Source organism: Rhinolophus ferrumequinum, chromosome 3, assembly GCF_004115265.2.
Source record: "Rhinolophus ferrumequinum isolate MPI-CBG mRhiFer1 chromosome 3, mRhiFer1_v1.p, whole genome shotgun sequence".
NCBI classification, from domain to species: Eukaryota; Metazoa; Chordata; class Mammalia; order Chiroptera; family Rhinolophidae; genus Rhinolophus; species Rhinolophus ferrumequinum.
Window position 1 is genome coordinate 5,905,779 of NC_046286.1, and position 19,297 is coordinate 5,925,075.

General features: G+C 41.7%; 1 protein-coding gene and 1 pseudogene across 1 annotated transcript in view; both read right to left on the reverse strand.

Annotated features, from left to right (window-relative positions):
* Window positions 1-7,974: 7,974 nt before the first annotated feature.
* The window catches only part of SLC26A8 (solute carrier family 26 member 8), a 77,529-nt gene continuing 66,206 nt past the window's right edge, over window positions 7,975-19,297 (reverse strand). The window contains 6 exon segments of the mRNA XM_033100016.1: window positions 7,975-8,379; window positions 11,767-11,951; window positions 12,051-12,105; window positions 14,804-15,175; window positions 18,591-18,722; window positions 18,830-18,922. Of these exon segments, the coding sequence (XP_032955907.1) occupies window positions 7,975-8,379; window positions 11,767-11,951; window positions 12,051-12,105; window positions 14,804-15,175; window positions 18,591-18,722; window positions 18,830-18,922 (1,242 nt within the window).
* Window positions 8,748-9,520, reverse strand: LOC117015792 (60S ribosomal protein L19-like; annotated as a pseudogene).

A 19,297-nucleotide genomic window follows, 5' to 3' on the forward strand; every position in this document is an offset into this window, starting at 1 on the left:
TGTGCTCATAGATTTGTCTATTTCTCTTCTCATTTCCATCATTTTGCATTATGTATTTTGAAACCATGTTATTCAGTATACACAAAGTTAAGATTGCTGTTCTGTTTAATTGGCCCTTCCATCACTGTGTAATATGCCCCTTTAAATCTTTGGGAATACTTCCTGTCTCACAATCTACTTTGATATTAATATTGCCACCGCAGCTTTCTTTCAGCTACTATTTGCTTGGTATATTTTCCCATCCTTCTGCTTTCTATGTATTTGCATATTTATAGTTACAGCGTGTCTCTCATAAATAGCATATATATAGTTGGGTCTTTTAAAAAAAACATCAATTCAGAAAAATCTGTATCTTGTAATTGGAATGTTTAATCGATTTAGTTATTGATATAGTTGAGTTTAAGACTGTCATTTGATATTTCTTTTCTATTTGTCCCATATGTTCTTTGTCTTTTTATTCCATTTTTCTGCCTACTTTTGGATTAATCAAGTCTTTTTTATTCCATTTATTTCCTCTATTAATTTTTTAATTATACCTTTTAAAAAGTTATTATTTTAGTATCCCAAGACACAATAATATGCATGTTTGACTTATTATAATCTACCTTAAATTAGTTCTTTACCACTTCATGAACAGTTTAACTCCATTTGCTACTGTCTTACCTTTTGTATTTTTGTAGTCACATAATATACTTTTACATAAGTTATAAACTGCACAAAATGTAGTTATTATTGTTGCTTTAAGCAATCACAGTCAATATTCTTTTATATGTATCCACATGTTTAACCTTTCCAATGCTCTTCGTTCCTTTTTGCAGTTCTTAGCTTCCCTCTGGAGTCATTTTTCCTTCAGCCTGAAGAACTTTCTTTACTATTTCTTGTAGAGTGAATCTCTAGGTAATGAATTCTCTCAATTTCTGTTTGTCTAATAACATCTTTATTTCATCGTCATTTTTAGAGGATATTTTCACTGGGTCAGCTGATTATTTTTTTTCCCAGAACTTCAGAAATGTCATTCTATGATCTGGCTTTCCTCAGGTTCTGTTAAAAAGTCAGCAATAAGTGTTGTTTCTCTGAAAGTATGTGTCTTTTTCCCTCTGGCTGCTTTTAAGATTTTCTGTTCATCTTGGTTTTCAGCAATTTGACTATGACATGCTGTAGGGAAGATGTTGAAGAAAATTTGTCTTCATTGGTTGATGTGAGCTTTTGTCTGTTAACTTTTATCTGTTCCTGCATGTGAGGTGATTTCTGTGCTGTGATGAGGGGTTGAGTAAATCCCCCCTTTGGTCTCATTCTCCTGGACAGGGGAGACGTGAGATGAGGTTTTCTGTTTGGTCTCATTCTCCTGAGCCGGGGAGATATGAGACGATGTTTGTTGTTCTGTCCGTGTTGTGAGGTGATAGTTAGCTTAGGGTTAAAGAAATTCTTGATCAGGGGTTGAGAGAATTCCCTCTTTGTTCTGTCTGTTTCGCCCACATCAACAGCTGAAGTGAAGAAGTAGCTAAGTTATATCAGGACGACGTGACAGACATGTTGCCAGGCCTTGGAAGACCTTGGGCTGATGGTCCCGAGCAAGGACAGTAGACATTGCTTATCCGGATGAATTGGCCCTTTAGCTGGATGGGCAGCATTCATATCAGTAACTGCCAGACCCTCCCGGGACTGGCCATTCTGGAGGGGGAGGCAGGAACAAGAAACTTGGCTCTAAGGTGCATCTGAGAAAATATATATGAGACAGACGTCAGTCGGCAGTGTTATTAATTAATTATTATTTCATCATTTGGTCATTTGTCATTGGTGATTTCTCATCATTCTAACATTTTGAAGATTTCCAGCAACATGCAGTTTACAACACCAAGGGATGTCCTGACTTCCAGCCGCAACCCTGGTGAGGGCTGGCTGGTTCCTGGCCTCTCCAGTGTTGTTCTCCACGGTTAGCCTTCTTGAGAACTTGTCAGCATCTAGAAAACTTGTATGCAGCTTGCAGCTTATAGCGTCAGAAGACGCCTTGACTTCTAACAACAAAGCCACAACAGCAGCAACATTCTTGGGAACTAGCAAGCAGTGGTGTGAGAGACGCCTGAGTTTCTCTCAGCTACAGACCTGGCAAAGTTTTGATTTACGACTTTTCCAGTGTTGTTCTGCCCCACTTTGATGAGCTTTTGACATCTACTGTAATAGTTACTATTCTGTAGAGCTCATTACTGCTTTTCGATACTCCTTACTGATGTTATTTGTGTATTTAGCCAAGTGATCTTTGATTAATAGTAAACATATGTTGAAATCTCTTGAACTTATATGTGTACTCCTTTGACATGACATTGTTATCAATGTATATAGTTTAGTCTTAACCACCTTTACTTTCTGTCATTAGCACATTCTATTAATTGCCTTTGTCTTTTACTATTGCATATTGCTAACTAAGTAGATTAGCTATTACTAAATGAATAATCAATTAGCCCTATTCAAGCCTGTGTCCCTCTCCTTCCTTTCCCCGCTCGTCATTGCACATGCCTATGCTTGGTTTTCTTTCTATTTATCTTGCTTAGGGTTTGCAAACCTTCTTGAATCTTTGAGTTGCTATCTTTAATATTTTGGCAAATTTTTAGTCATAGTCATATCTTCAAATATTACTTTCCCCAGTCTCTTCTCTCTTTCTGGGACTCCTAAAACACGTACATTATTGTGTTTTAGTCATTTGACTATGTCCTACATGTCTTGAAGATTCTTTTCTGTTTTATTTTGTTTTTATCCCATTTTCCCAGTGCTTCATTTTGAATATTTTCTATTTACTGTCTTTGAGTTATATAATCCTATCTTTTGCTGTGTCCAGTCTGTTGTTAAACCAGTCCAGTGAGTTTTTATTTTCCAATATTGTATTTCAGTTCTAGAATGTCCATTTCTTTTTCTGTAGATTATACTTCTCTTTTGAAATTATTCATCTTTTCCTTAACTTTTGTCCATCTGTTACTCTACTTTCTTGAACATATTTATAACAGTTGTTGTGAAGTCCTTGACTGCTAACTCCAACACCTGAATCATCTGCGGGACTGCTCCTATTGTATGCTTTTTTTTTTTTAACTCAATTATCAGACATTTTTTCCTGCTTCTTCAAATGCCTTGTGATTTCTATCTTAATTGTATGTGGGATATTGTGCAAAAAAAAAAAAAATCCTCTCCAGACAGGATACATACTTCTTATTAGGCAAATAAGGTGAGAGACTGATCGTCTCAATTCTGTTAGAAATAGAGCTATGTTGTGACTTTAATTTGACCTAGCCCATCTCTGGTTTCAAATGTCTCAAGAGCCAGGTCTTTTGTGTGTTTCTGAAAGGCCCCTTCCCCTAGTGAACTTTGTCTCCTAGACAAAAATACTTTGAGACTGTGGGAGTTTTCTTTTTGCCTTTGCAGGCCAATTCCTAGCCTCCTGAGTGGCTCTGGCACTCAGAAAATGTCTCAAAGAGGAAACCAGTCCATTTGTCACGACACCTCAAGTGGCCACCAAAAGCTTCATTGGTTTTGCTTTTTTGTAGTAGAGTCCCTCTGTGTCAGGAAAGCCTGTTTCCAGTTTCAGCAAATAATATTAAGGAAAACAATGGTCAATTCACATAGGAAGGAGTTTTTTCTCTCCTAACCTTAGTTCTTTTAGTCTTCTTAGCTTCTAAGACTTTTCAGTGTCTTTCAAAATATTATTTGGAAACCAGTTCATTTATTTTCACAATTCATTTTTTTTTCTCAACATAGAGGGAGTGGTGATCTGTTACTTCCTACTACATTTTACTCAGAAGTAGATGTTTTCTCATGTTCTTTTCCAATTAGTTCAAATCAGGATTCAAACAACGTCCACCCATTCTATTCTTGTCTCTTAATTCATAGGTTTCCCCTCCCTCTTTTTATTGTAGTTGAAGTTTTTCAACTACTTTTTGAAGAAACTGGCTCATTTGTCCCGTTCAGTTTTCTGGGTTCTGCTGATTGCCTCCTTGGCATCATTTAACATGCTCCTCTGCCCCTGTATTTCCTATAATCTGGTAGTTAAGTCTAGAGGGTTGATAATATTCAGGTTTAATGTTTTGGCAAGATTACTTCATAGGTGGTACTGTGTACTTCCTCTTTTATCCCACAATTCCTACTTATTCTTAATGCCCAGCTCAAACATCATTTCTTCTCAGTACTTTTCCCTGACCCACATTCTTTCTAACCCCTCCTGTCATCTATATTTCCACAGCACTTTACATCTCACTATCAGCTTTTCATGTAGGAGTCCATGACACTCCCTTCCCACAATGCCTGTATGTAGTTTGGGAGCTCACTGATGGCAGAAATCATATTTTACTCATCCTTTCATCCTTGTGCTTATCATAAGCGTGGCAGATTAAAAATGGCCACACATTCTTTTCCCTTCAAGAAGTGGAGTGTATTTCTCCTCCCAATGAATCAAGGCTGGCCTTGTCACTTACTTTGATCGACAGAATGTGGTTGGTGAAATTGCCCTGAGTGGCCATGTCAGGTCCAGGTACCTTCCTGGAGAAACCATGTGGAGAGAGAGAGAGAGATACCTGGCCAGTCTCCAGCTCTTCCAGCCATCCCATCTGAGGTGTCAGACATATGAGTAAAGCCATCTTTGATTTCTAGCCCCAGTTGAATCCCTAGATGAATGGATTCAACTAAACCCAACCCAGATTGCAGAAGCATGAGCAAATAAATACATGATTATTGTTTTAAGCCACTAAGTTTGGGGTGGATTTTTATGCAGCAATAGTTACTGAAACATTGAGTATCTGAGATACGGTGAGTCTTCCAATAATTGTTTGTTAACTTAATTGTAAGAGATTAGATGGGTATGTAGTCTAGATGACCCTCATGGTCTTCCTAGCACTGAGATCATTAATGACTTTGTATTATGTCATTACTTCCTCTATTTGTACCGATAAATGAGAGTTAAATCTAGATGCAATATAGTGAATTCCTTGGGTGTCTTAGTCTATTTGAGCTGCTATAACAAAATACCATAGACTGGTAGTTTATAAACAACAGAAATGTATTTCTCACAATTCTGGAGGCTGGGAAGTCCAACACTAAGTGCTGGCAGGGTTGGTGTGTGGTGAGAACCCACTTCCTGGTTCATAGATGGCCAATTTCTTGCTATGTTCTCACATGGCAGAAAGGAGGAGGGATCTCTCTGAGGCCTCTTTTATTAGGGCACTAATCTCACTAATAATTATAAGGGTGACCTAGTCACCTCCCAAACGCCCCACCTTCTAATACCATCACCTTGGGGGTTAGAATGTCAACATATGAATTTTTTTGGGAAACAAACATTCAGACCACAGCATGCCACCTCTGACACTATCCACTCCCCCCAAATTCATGTCTTTCTCACATGTTATAAACTCAAAAGTCAAGTCCAAAGTCTCATCTAAATATCATCTAAATCAGATATGGCTGAGATTCACAGTACAATCACTGGGCTTTGAGATGTCTCACATATTTAGAGACAGCAACCTATGGTTGCCTATTTTGACCAGTCTCTTTTCCCAATCTACTTTTCTGCAATTCTATTGATTCCGCCTTCGTTTTTCGCATTTAAAAACCACGCCCCATCTACTATAGAACATAAGCTGCCTTGAGGGTTTTTATTCAGTAATGGAGAAAAATTTGTCCTAAGACATTTACACTTTCAGATCCAGCCTGTACTGATGTTTCATTCTTTAGAATTTCCCTCTAATTTCTCAATGGAAAGCTAAACGCCGCAATGATGACCACGCTATGAAAAGTGCACTAATGAACCCAACCGCAGCATTTTGTCAAGTCTCAGAATTTCTGAGGATCTGCATTTTGGAGGAAGACTCAGCCTTTTAATCGTGACTCACTTTACTAGTTACTATTTACAATGAATTAACCACTTTTCCTTGTCATATTACTTTAGAAGAGGCTGGATGCTATGGGTTTATAGCAGAATATTCTTTAAAGATAGACTGTAGCATCTGGTTGGTCTTTCTGGGGTCATGCATCAAAACCAATATCTAGCTATGTTGCAGTTGTAGCAGGAAGGACCAAATTCTAAAATCTACTACTTGCTGCCCCAGTGTCAGAAGCCATTGATTTTGTGTTTAAAGATCTTCCTCTGATGGAAATGTGGGAATAGAAGGGAGCTGGAGTGAGAAGGTGGCAGCCCATAAAAACTGGGCTCTGTGCACTTTCCAGTCTCCTATTTTAAATGTGGAATGTTTTCTTGGTTTTGCCACATTTCTGTGCCTGTCCCTGCCACCCTGACAGTTCATTCCTGGTTTGACCCAGTTTCTGGTTGAGCCCTTGGTGTTATGGTAATTACCGGTAGGCTCCATCTGGTTGTGTCCCTGGGTGCCCACCTCTGTACTCATCCATGGGCACCACCGTTGGTCCACCATTTGGCTCTGCTCCCCTAGCAGTCACTGGAACTTGCTTTAAGCCTAACTCCTACTTATCCTTCAGATATCAGGTCATATGCATATGTCATTACCATAGGAAGAATGTCCTTGCCACCCAAGATAGTTTCAGGTCCTCCTGATGTATGCTCTCAGAGTTTCCTCAGAGTTTTACCTTCAAGGACCTCATCACAATTTAAGATTATTTTTGTCACTTATTCTGCTCATCTTCTATCTTTAGCACCTGGGACAGTGCCTGGCACATAGTAGGAGTTCAATAAATGTGTCGAGTAAACATGAACAAATGAAGCTGTGACTTGGCCTCCCACCCGTTTTAGTGTGCAATTGTATACGATCTTGGGCCAGTTACAAAACTTATCTGAGCCTTAGTTTATGATGTATAAAGTAGGGATAATATTACTTTATCTCCCCACAGTTTCGGGTGTTATGTATGTAGCAGATGCTTAGTAAATGTTTGTAGAATGATTGAGTGAATGCGCATGCTATCTGTGATAAGAGACACCTGTATTTTAACAAGGATTTCTTTAACAGATGAGAGAAATTCAGTACCCAAGCAAGAGGAATCTTATTTATTGAGTGGGAAATAAAATTCAGGATTCCATATGCCTTTGCCCAAGGGTCTATATTTCCCTTCTGGTTGTAACTTAATACTAGACATTTTTTCAGTGGGGGAGGGGACATTTTTTGAATGATTTTGGACCAAACTTGTAGTGACTGACTTCCAATTCCTAAGGGGTTTGTGTCTGTCACAGATTTCAACTAAGTTTGGTCTACCAAGAGTACAGATTCTAGATTGCCTGTATCGTGAAAGCCTATAAGAAAGAAGCAACGTTGAATGGGGATCTGAAGACCAGGGAGAATTGTATAGAGCTGACATTCTCATCCGCTAGTATAGCTGATTGGCGTTCTGAAACAGTGGCAGGATAAGATCCTGACTTTGGAGAGGAGGCAAAGTGCCTTCAGCCTAACAATTCCTTATCCTACATGCGTCACAGTCTGACCTGGCTCAACCTGCCTGTTTTCACCATCAGTGCCATAAAGATACCTTGCATATAAAATACAAATGCTACCCAGCTTTTCTTTGTCTTGCTCATCTCTTCTCCACCATGTCTACCCACTTCTGGAGTTTCTCCCACCTGATATTTCTTTAGGCATACAGAATACAGAGAAAGGAGAAGAGGCAGGAAGGGTCCAAATGCAACTAGCGTCATATATTTTATTTGAGCCTCATATCTTTGGAGAAAGGAGAATAGCTGAGAGGAGTAAGTTAGATTGTGTGTAAAAACCCCAGAGGTGTGGGGTGTGTGAAGAAGGAAATCCTTCACTGGAGTATCTGCTGAAGGTGAAATGAGGACAGGGAATTCAGAGATCATGCTCGGTGCTTAGTATTGTGACCTAAGAGTGGCGGCACACACTGCTGAGCAAGGAGGAAGGGCCGCAGGTGGAGGAGTCCCAGAGCAAGTCCTGCTAGTTTGTAACTAGTCTAGGACTCCATTTGGGTGGGGAGGATATGTCAAGGGAATATGACCCCTTTTTGCCAGCTCATCTCCTAGGGCTCCTCAGTGTCTGCTCCCGTAGGTGAATATGAACTCTTATGTTGATGCCTCATCTGCACCGACTATGTCCTAGGCGGAGTCCGACTTGGGGAGCTGGGAGGTGTAGGCTGATACAGAGGCCAGTACTGCTGCCGAGGAAAAGTCTGAGACCTTGGCCTGGGTTTGGGCTCGGGCTCCGGCTCCGGCTCCGGCTCCGTCTCGGGCTCTAGCTCAGATTCAGGCTCCAGTTCGTACTCTGGGTCTAGCTCCGTTTCTTGTTCTGATTCCAGCATGTGCTCCGTCTCCATGTCCAGCTCTGACTCCTCTATTATCGTGTCTGGGATTGTGGGGAAGCCGGAACTTACATTTTTGGGGGCTTCGGGGATCATGCTGCCCATTTTATGTCTTGACTCTAAATCCTGAAATACAATTAGATGGGTTAAAATTTCCAATTAAATTTAACTTTTGAATAGTCAAGGAATTTCAGAAGACAATAGGATTTAAGGTACCAGAAACCATGGGTTCCGGCAAAGTAGAAAATATTTTTGGCCTAAATATGCTTTTCATCTTCTTTGTAACCTCTGGTTCCTCAATTACTCATTATTCTTTAAGTTAAATCAGTCCATAACTTACAATTTCTCTGGATTTTTTAGCTAGCCTGGATTTCATGGTCAACCATTTGAATAGCAATGGTCTTGGCTTTCTAAAACATCTTGTCTTTTTTTTTTTTTTTTGTTAGGCACATGAAGGCTATTTTATTGAATGATCGATCTATGTACTGGAGAATTGCTAGAAGAGCTGAATTTCAATACAGGCCACTATGTACCGGTAAGAGAGGTGGAGCTTTACTTCTTGGGCTCGTCTTCCTTGGGCAGAGTCTTGATGATTTTCTCCTTCTGGGCCCAGAGCCGCTCTTCACGGTGCTTGCGTGCTTCCTTAGTCTTAGACCCTCCACCTGGTCAGTAAGAAGCTTCTTGCAAGCCTTTTCAGCCTTCGGCTTGTGGATGTGTTCTATGAGAATCACTTGTTTTTGAACATGTTACTCTTCCCTTTCAGGCACAGGCTGTGATACACATGGCAGTCAATCTCAGACTCACGGTATCGTCTGAGCAATCAGCGAAGAATTCCCATCCTTCTCATCCAGGTTTCCTTCTCAGGCTTCGAGCACGGGCAGTGCCCTTTCACTTACCTGCGCCCATATGCCTGCCTTTCCTGCAGGCCAACATGTGTTTCTGGCATCTGTCTTTGGAATAGACAGTCATAGGCTTCCGGATGATTAGCCCATTTTTGATCAGCTTCCGAATCTGCTGATGGGAGTTGGCATTGGCCATGTCATTGGTCGCACTGGGGTCCAACCAGACCTTCTTTGTGCCACAGTGGAGGACCCTGGAGGCAAACCTTTTCTGAAGCCTGAGCGTACCCATGGCTGCAGCGGTGCCAAACACCTTGTCTTTTTTATTTTACTTGCCTTTCCAACCACAAAGGTAATCCTTAGCAGGGTTCTTTGTTGACCTGGCCTCTTGCCATCTTCTTTAGCTTATCTCCATCTGTAGTCCCTACCGTTTGCTCCAGACATAAAGCTAACCAAAGATGCCTGACTACTGCTTACCTTTGTTCACGCTGACCCCTGTGCCTGCTTTGTCCCCCTCCATCTTCTCCAAAAACATCGGTTCATCATTCCATATTCAGAGCAAAGATCACTAACCAGGATCTTAGCTTCCTTTGCGTTCCAACAGTACCCCCCTCACACCTCTATCGTAGTACCAGTAATGTATTGCCTTATTTATTTACAAATCTATCTCCCCTATTAGACTCTAAGCTCCGTGAGGTCGGCAGTGCCTGGTTCTTGATAGCTCTGAGCCCGTCACATAGCAGATACCCCACAGGCTTCACAAAGCAGCCTTGCAGCAACGTTCCACCACATTAACAATTCCACCACATGACACTCTTTTCCTTTTCCTCTTTTCTTCCTGGTTGCTTCTTCCTGGTCTGTCTGTTGTCTCCTCTACTTTTTCTGGACTTCTGATGTTGGCACGCCCTAAGACTTGATCCAGGGACCCTTCTCTTCTCCATCTACACTGCCCCCATAGGCAATTTTATCGAGTCCCATAATTTTCATTACCATCTATATGTGACAATGACTTTTTGGTTATAACCCTTCCCCTGATCTGCTGGTTCAAATATCCACTTCCATTCTTGACATCTCCACTTCGATGTTTAATAGGCATCTTGAATTTAATAGATCCAGAATAGAAAAATTTCTACTCCTAGTCTTCCCTAGCTTAAATGCTAGAAAAAAAATGGACATATTCAATACCAAATCTTTTTTTAAATACCTTTACTTTTTCTTAATATAAGTCTTGATGAGAATGTTAGTAAACCGGAAAAATACTTTAAAAAAACATAGTAAATATAATGTCCATCTTAAGCCAACTATCAGCACTATCCTTAATAGAGATACAAAAGAAGCTTTTCTCATTAAATTCTGGAGGAAAACAAGACTCATCATTATTACTTAAATTGTTCTGGGAGGTCTAGCTAATGCCATAATACATGATACTGAAATAAGAATTCTAACAATTGGAAAATGAGAGATTTAAAATATTTATAGAAAATATGTTTTTAATCTAGAAAACTCAAGAGTATTAACAATGAAACCTTTTACGACTAATCAAAGGACTCACAAGATGACCAAATAATTAAAAAATCAATAGGTTTCCTATGTGCTAGCTGTTGCCAGTTAGAAAATATAATGAAAAAGAAGATTCATTTTAAAAAGGAATAAAAATGTAAAACAAAGTATAAAGTATGTAGGATTTGTCTATATGAAGGAAGTTACAAAGACTTACTATGAATACAACATTTAAAAAGACTGAATAAATGTAGAGACTGCCCACATAGAAAAAAAATACGTTTCAATCTAACTATTGGGAAAAAAGTTATTCTAGATAAGCAGAGGCATGTAATCTGGGAAAATTCTCAACAAAGCAAGGGAAATACTTGGTAATACATTACTTAAAAAAGAGAAAGAATGAATAGGGCCTTGTTTTATACACTTGGCTATCTTCTACTTCTTAAAGTCTTTGTAAACCCTAGTCTGGTAATACTTTTTTGTCACAAAAATTCAAACATTATCGAAGTGCAGCAAGTCAAAGAATCAGGGGTTTAATTAAAAACATAATTTCTAGTCATTTGGTAATATTTTGGTGACCATCTGCGTTTTAATTTCCTTTTGGGCGGGAAACTGTTAACCTTCACAGATACTGATTTGCAAACACTGGGGTAGGCCCAGGTTTTTACTTAGTATTAATTAATGGCTAAAGATTCTGGCTTGTAAATAAATCTCCTTTGCATTCAGTCAGGTTGAGGAAATCATATTACTCACAATGTAAGTAATAGCCGAAGTGTTAGACTGGCAGATCTTTACCTCTGCTATTTCATCAGTTTTATTATTCATCTGAAGGGTGGGGCGGGGGTCGATTCTAAAGGTATAGCTAGAGGAAATATTTAAAATATTTAGTCATTGATGTGACACTAGCACCAACCAAACTTGCTGTGAAAGGATCCTTTAGGCCTCTGCTGGATGGGGGCTCTGAATGGCACCCAGAGGCCATGGCAGTGGGAGAACCTGGTCTCAGGTCCACAGCTATTTACCAGCTGATAAGGGGGCATTTCAACATCTCAAAGTCTGGCACAGCCATACTCCAAAACCTCATCTCTATCTGATCAGGCATCTCCCCTGCACCTTCCCCCAACCTCCCGCCCATGTCATCACCCACCCACCGCGATGCTTCACATCATCCAACCTTGTCTGTTTCTGAGAAGGTTTCCTGTATCACTGTCTCAGATTCGTCCATACTCAATTCGGAGGGCTCTGGAAACTTCCTTGACAAGGCAAACAGCACAGCGTCATGGAGGCTGAGGAACAGCTGGGCCTTGGTGATACCAGCATCAAAGAAGTCATTCTTCTCAAATGTCCTGACCACAGAAACTACAAGCCAAACCCGGAACACACACTAGGTCAGACACCTGGGGAGGAGAGCACGCAGGGTGCAAAACGCAGCCATCTCATAGGGTGAAGGATACTTACAGTGACTCCCTGCAATAAGCACCAGAATGTTGGCATTCTGGAAGGCATTGCACATCTGTGGGGAGAGAGTAAATCAGCGTTAGAGATCTTCACACTCACTAGGAAACGGCCTCCGACTTGGCTGAGTTCTAAAACCCCTTTGGCCATTCACTTGTCTGGGGTATATGTACCTTTGCATCCCAATTCAGCTCTGTAAACATTTGATGGGTGGACTTCCATATGCCAGGAAGTGTCTAAGGTGCTGGGAATACAAGAGAATCAGATGGTCTGGGGTGAGGGGGAGTGAAAGGGAGGGTTCCCCATGGTCTTAAGGGGGAAACAGTTCACTTAACAAGAGATAATGTACATGTGAGTACAGGCCCAGGTGTGACGGGATCATACTGGATGGTCCTCAAGAGCCAGTACATCTTATTAGTGTTTAGTGTTTGCAAGTGATCCGCTTCTCCCTGGGGCTCCTTCAGCAGAGGAGGTGAAACAAGGCCCAGAGATGGTCAAGCATAGAGGAGGAAATGGAATTCAGGAACGCCGAGGCTCATTCAGAGCTGCTCTGTAAAACTGCATTTGACTTTAGTAAAAACATCAGATATTTAATAGTATCAAATTAAGAAGCATTTGATATTGACCTCAAATTTACTTCAGCCAATATATATGCTTTGGGGCAATACATCTTAAAGTTCAATTCAAAGCAAGTCAATATTCACCTTCATACATAAGAATGAATATGTAGTGCTCAGACCAACCCTGAGCACTAAGTTAAAATGTCAAAAAAAAAACAAAACACCGAAAACAAACAAACAAAAAAGCCAAAACAACTAAAACACACAGACTGTACTTCTTTCATGATCAAGAGGAAACAAGAAAGTCATTCTTGATTCTAAATCACAAGGTATAAAGGTAAATCATGAAGTCATTTGGTAAAGAGCCACCACAATGGACATCCGAGTATTCTAATGACAAGCACTGAGAGACCGAAATCCCATGAATTAGGGAGAAGCTTAAGTTGCGTGGTTGTCTCTAATAAGAATGACTGCTGGGATTTTTCTTATTCAGTGTTCAATTATAAAGTAAACAAAATATAATGATTTCCTCCAATACAGAGGTATAGAACTATTACACAAGGAATGAAGAAATGTGAGATTTGGAAGTGTAAAAAAGTGTGAATCACTGGAGGATGTGAGGTGTCTCATGTCGCCTCCACACGGGGGCTGGAGCAGAAAGTCACCAGCAGAGGCCTGGTGTGGATGGGTCAGACCACGGACCAGAACATATGGCGCCTCCACAAAAAAGGAAGACAAGCGAGGTGAGAGAGGAGGCGGGGACGGCACACGTGCTGTAAGGTCCAGTGCTGGGCAGCCCACTTACCCGCTGCGAGCCTAGGATGCTCAGGGGGAAATATGGCGTGTCTCCCAGGGCTGTGTGAGCGTTAAATGAGATCATGCCTATAAATGTGCCCAGCTCAGCCTGGCATTTAGTAGGCACTTAAAAATGTAGGTTGAATGAAATCTAAAGTGAGAACTACAGCGTAAGACTGGGAGAAGAGAATACAGCCCAGAAGGATGACCTGAGGTGGAAAAGCCCCCCCAAACAAGACATTAGCAAGTATACTTGAGTCTGAAAATGGGGTGGGAAAAAAGTATCTCATGGATGGAAAAGCCCGGAATATTCATCTCTTCCAAGCCTCTCTTTTTACAGATGAGGAAACCAAGACCGCCTGCAAGTTAGTAAGTTAGCCCGGGCCCGATGGCCAGTAAGCGGAAGTAAAGCCAGGACAGACCCATCCACAGGCCACCCACCAGAATTCTTTCTGCTACGAGAAGCTTCCTACTGCCTCATACCAAAGACGAGCTGGCCTTACTTAAGACAGAATCGTGCTCCTTTAGGAATAAGAAGTTTTGATAAAGTGGGTTCTGAGGATAAAAGGTGGGAAATCAGTCAAATGAGTATATCTCAAAAAAAAAACACGGGGGTGCAATTGGAGCTGGGAAGTGGGTGTTCAGGATGTGTAAACCCGAGGCATCGCCAACAGGGGCTAACATGAGGTAGAGGGCTGTAAACTGAGATAAGCTGACTGTAAAAAAGATACACTTAAGAGACATTCAACAATAAAACCAACATGGCAGTTGTGCATCTCAACTGTCCATGTTACACGAGAGGGAGAAATGAAAATTGTCAGAGAAACCTGAGAGTGGGAGAGAAGCCAGGATTTAGGGACACGGCTTTTGAAGGAAAAATCTTCCCTGTTCTTTTCACCTAAAGATGCAGGAAATGAAGAGGTGCTGGGCCAGGCAGCCTACGGCTAGGGGTGTCTTTTCATCACAATTTCTTCAAACCTGAGTGCCGTTTACAATGCATAGCTCAGAGCAGCTGAATAGTGGAGAATTCTTGGTGAGCTTTTTTCTGTAGCATTCAGACCTATTCCTTGAAAAGATTTGCCACGAACTCCCAGGATATACTAGGAATTGCCGGGTGTGGCACAGATTGCGGTTTCAAGGATGTTCAGAGTTTCCTATTTTTCATTCCTTGAGGAATAATATGCCACACTTAGGGGACCAAGTACAGTTTAGTAAATCAGAGTTGGTTCTTTTTCTTTTTATTCTGCTTGACCTTAAACTATCTTCAGTGTCCAAGTTTCTAGTGGCCCAGGAATCACATAGCAGCTGATCGGTGAGTAACAGAATTCAATCCGGACTGGGGTTGGGGTCATGGTGGCAGGCGGGGACCAGGACTCTTGTTAAAGACTCTCCAGTACTCACCTGTCTTAACACGACTGAAGCCCGTGAATCCACAAAATGTACCATGGAGAAATCCAGGATGACGGTGTGGATGCTGGGTACAAGAGATGATTCTGAGCAAGGCACGAGTGACCTACTCCTGACCTGACTGGCAGAAGCTCCAGGAAGTGGCATTGAGTTGTTTCTAGAGGGGCTATAAGAAAACCAAAGTTTCTCCTCATCCTCATAGTTTTGCCCTTGATTTTTCTGAAACGTGGAAGCTGCTGTGTACGGTATTTGTTCCTCGGAGGAAGCGTGGCTCGCGTTCCCGCTCTCCAAACGTGAGCAGCGGATCAGGTTAAAGGAGGATGTATCATGGCCCAGTTTACTTTCAAATCGTTCTGTGTAAACAACCTGGAACAAGAGTTAGGGGACGACTATGGTAAGTTCAAACTAAGGCTGGACGTAGTGGCAGTACTGCCGTTTCTGTCTATGAAGTCCCTTCTCTGTCCCTTAGGAAACTTCTCCACAGACTAGGTACTATACAGTTGGTACTGGGTCTCTCACTGCCCCTTCAAGGCCATCGCTGTAAACGCCACATTCATCTTTCTTTATCATCTTCACTCACAGCATCCCAGCCCAGTTTCCTTGGGTGCGTCAGTGACAGTGTCATGGTCCTTGTGAGCCTGTCTTAAAATCATCTTTGATTTATTCCTTTCTCTCCTCCCTGGGTTCTAATTAATCCTCAGTGCCTACTAATGCTTTGAAGTATTTCTTCCATCAATCCCTTTTCTCAACACCTCCTTTCACAAGTGAAACAGCCTTCCTGGACGTCCTTAAGAAGACAAAACTTACTTGAGCAGGGCTGTCTTTCCCTTCCACTCCCTTCATCCTCCAAATAGGATGTCTCTCGCTTAAGGACAGTATCATACCAGGTGGACAATGGCACGCAACATGTGGATGCCACCTCTGCAGGCGCAGGGACCAGTTTCTACATGGGGGGCGGGCCCACATCTGCTCCAAGGACACGTAACAATACACAGCGACAAGAACTATAGGCACGTAGAAACATGGAAGGAATCCATTTGCTAGAGTGGTATAAAAATTTGTGATGGTTCCTAAAAATTTGTTCTAATGATGTTGCTTATGAAATACATTTTAAAGATAGAAAAAAACCTGTAAAGATATAAACTATATAAGATAGTACATATCGCATAGCAAGAAAGTTGTGTGAGTAGATAATAATGTTACAGTTGAAAAGAGAGAGGTGTTCTCCAAGGTTTGAAGGTCCCTGAGTCCAGGTTTTCAGGGGACAGCTGTGGACTGGCTCAGTGGTGGCTAGAGACAAGGTCCTCCGGCAGAAGGAAACCTCCAAGAGCCGCCCTTTTCTCTCCTCATCTACTCTACGTGCCTGCCTTCCTAGGGCTTTCATAATCCTCTCATGCTTTCTCTGCCTTGGCCTGACTTCCCAGGCCAAGCCTCTGGCTCTGAGGACCCGATACTTATTTCTACCTCAGCGTCTTTGTCCAAGCCTATGTCTGGACTGTGAATCCTCTTTTTCCCTACCTGACATAAATCGACATTGATCTCTCCTGTCCACCTCAAGTCCATTGCTACCATGAAATTTCCCTGACGTTTTGAGCTCATGCTAGTTTCTCTTTACCTGAACTCTTAGAGTTGTTAGACTCTAAACACACAATTTAGCACATAATAATATATTGTATGGTATGCTTTATTAAGGACTATTTCATCAGTTTTAAGATGCATCACTACTTTTTGTGTTACAAAGAAAAAAATCATTGCAAGTTAAACTCTGTCATGCCATCAATTTACACAATGCATCCAATTTCAGAGATATGAAAAAATGTCTATCTGAAGATTGATAAAATATGAGAATAGCCTTTTTTGTCATATTAATAGAGTCTCCCTAATTTGATTTAAAACTCCATGAATTGCTTCAAATTAATCCTGTGATTTGGGGGGCCTATATGTGGGTGGGACTGTAGACGAAACAAGGTTGGCCGTGAGCTGATAAATCTTAAAGTGGATGGTGGGGGGGTGGCCGGTTAGCTCAGTTGGTTAGAGCGTGGTGCTAATAACACCAAGGTTGCCTGTTGGATCCCTGCATGCGCCACTGTGAGCTGTGCCCTCCTTAAAAAAAAAAAAGTGGATGGTAGGTACACAGAGGCTCATTATACTTGTTTCTACTTTTGTATATGTTCAAATTTTTCCATGACAAAACATTTTTTTAAAAAAGACAAAGATGAACCTTGAGGACATTATGTTAAATGAAATAAGCCAGTCGCAAAAAGATAAATACTGTACAATTCTACTTATACGAGGTATCTGAAGTATTCAAATTCATAGAGAGAGAGAATAGAACGGTGATTGGCAGGGGCCAGGAGGAGGAGGAAATGCGAGTTGTTACTTATGGGTACGGAGTTTCAGTTTTACAAGATGAAAAATTTCTGGAGATGGAAGGTGGGGATGATTGCACAACAGCGTGAATATACGAGGTCTGACAATTGAGTTTGCGAACTCATCCAAGAAAAAGTGCTACACACCTCATTGCTGAGTATAACTATGGTCACCTTCGAAGTACTCCCCTTGGGAAGCTATGCACCGACGCCAGCGCCTAGTCCACCCTTCAAAACAATTTTGGAACTTTTTCTGGAATGGCCATCAGAGCTGTCGTCGTATTACCCTTGATGTCCTGAATGTCATCAAAATGTCTTCCTTTCAATATTTCCTTTATCTTCAGGTAAAGAAAGAAGTCATTGGGGGCCAGATCAGGTGAGTAGGGAGGGTGTTCCAATACAGTTATTTGTTTACTGGCTAAAAACTCCCTCACAGACAGTGCCGTGTGAGCTGGTGCATTGTCGTGATGCAAGAGCCATGAATCGTTGGTGAAAAGTTCAGGTCGTCTCACTTTTTCATACAGCCTTTTCAGCACTTCCAAATAGTAAACTTGGTTAACTCTTTGTCCAGTCGGTACAAATTCATAATGAATAATCCCTCTGATATAAAAAAAGGTTAGCAACATCATTGCAACAAGTTCGCGAACTTAATTGTCAGACCTCATATGCAAGTGGGTGCTTGGTGTTTGCAGGGGCCTACGTGAGGAGGGAGACAAGAGGTATTTTGTGTGTGTGTGTGTGTGTGCGTGTGTGTGTGTATGTGTACGTAGAGCTACACCTCCAGAGTGTGGGTATAGACTGGGTAAAGGCCCCAAAGCTAGAAATGAGCAGCCCTTCTCTGGGGCAAGGGAATATTTAGATCAAGTCTGAGTTGGAAATAATGAACATTTTGTTCACCAGCTAAAATAACCTTCAGATGCTGTAAAATCCCCATCTGTTCTTATACGCCCTCAACTGTCCATCATCATTTCCCTGGTCACAGGTAGACATCAGGAGACCCTGGCAGATCTTTGAGAACCCCAGGCACCTTGATCCTGCCCTGGTCAGAAGTCAAAAACAATCTTTAAGTCCCTTATTTTCAGAAAGGCTGGCAGAGAATGGCTGACAATCTCAATGGGCCAACTGTACTCTCTGCGTTTAGATAAACCTCCAGCCACAGAGCAGCGACTCGAGAGTCAGAACATCTCCTGGGACCTACTTTCAGGTCAAGATCTGACTCTCAAAGGGGAACCTGTGTCTTCATTTCTGAGCAGAAACCTTTACTTTCCAATGACCTCTGGTCCATCTAAGAGTCAAACATCCCTGAGGGGGTTTCAGTTTTCTTTTCTTTTCTTAAAACAATGACAGCCACTACTAATGAACTTCTTTATAAAGCGTGGAGGAAAATGCAGAAAAGAAGGGGTGTTTCTAACCCTGGGAGGTGGCTCCAGTTCATCACAGTTGCAGGAACACCGACACAGCTTTCCTTCCTGGGAGCCATCTCCACTTCTGTTAAACAGGAGGAAAATTTCTTCTTCTTTAAGAGGCACCCTGACCATTTCAACCTGAAAGATAGAAGGGGGCTCTCATAAGGGCCGTGAGTGATGGCAGACAGGGGGCCGTGGGGAGGGCCCGGGGCAGGTAGAGCAGAGCAGAGCAAGAGACCCATCACCTCATTCAACAGCTTGTCCTTCAGATGGTGAACATTTACAAAAGTAATGGGGTTGCAGCACTGGAAGATTTTCACTCCAGGAATGGTTACGGCCTGCGGGACAAATGTAAAATTAAGAGAAATTTCTCAGCTCTTTTGTGGAATAAGAAAAAAATCTTTAGAAACTCCTGGAGAAGAGTCTGTCTTCTTCTTTATAAGAAGCAAGAACTAGCAAATTCCTTCCTCCCATTTTCACCCCCTTGCTTTTCCTATCTTCTTTTTCCCTCCTCTCTTTTCTTTTGGCCTTCCACCCCCTTAAGAACATTCTAACATGATCTTTGACTGGCTGTGGGACGGGAAGGATTTACTTACTTGAGTCCCCCACCTGCCACATCTACCATTGTGTGTCCCTTTCCCCATCTTTGTCAATGTGTGTCTGTAGTGCAGCAAACAACAGCAAAGCATTTGGTAGTAAAACGAAGCAGCAGA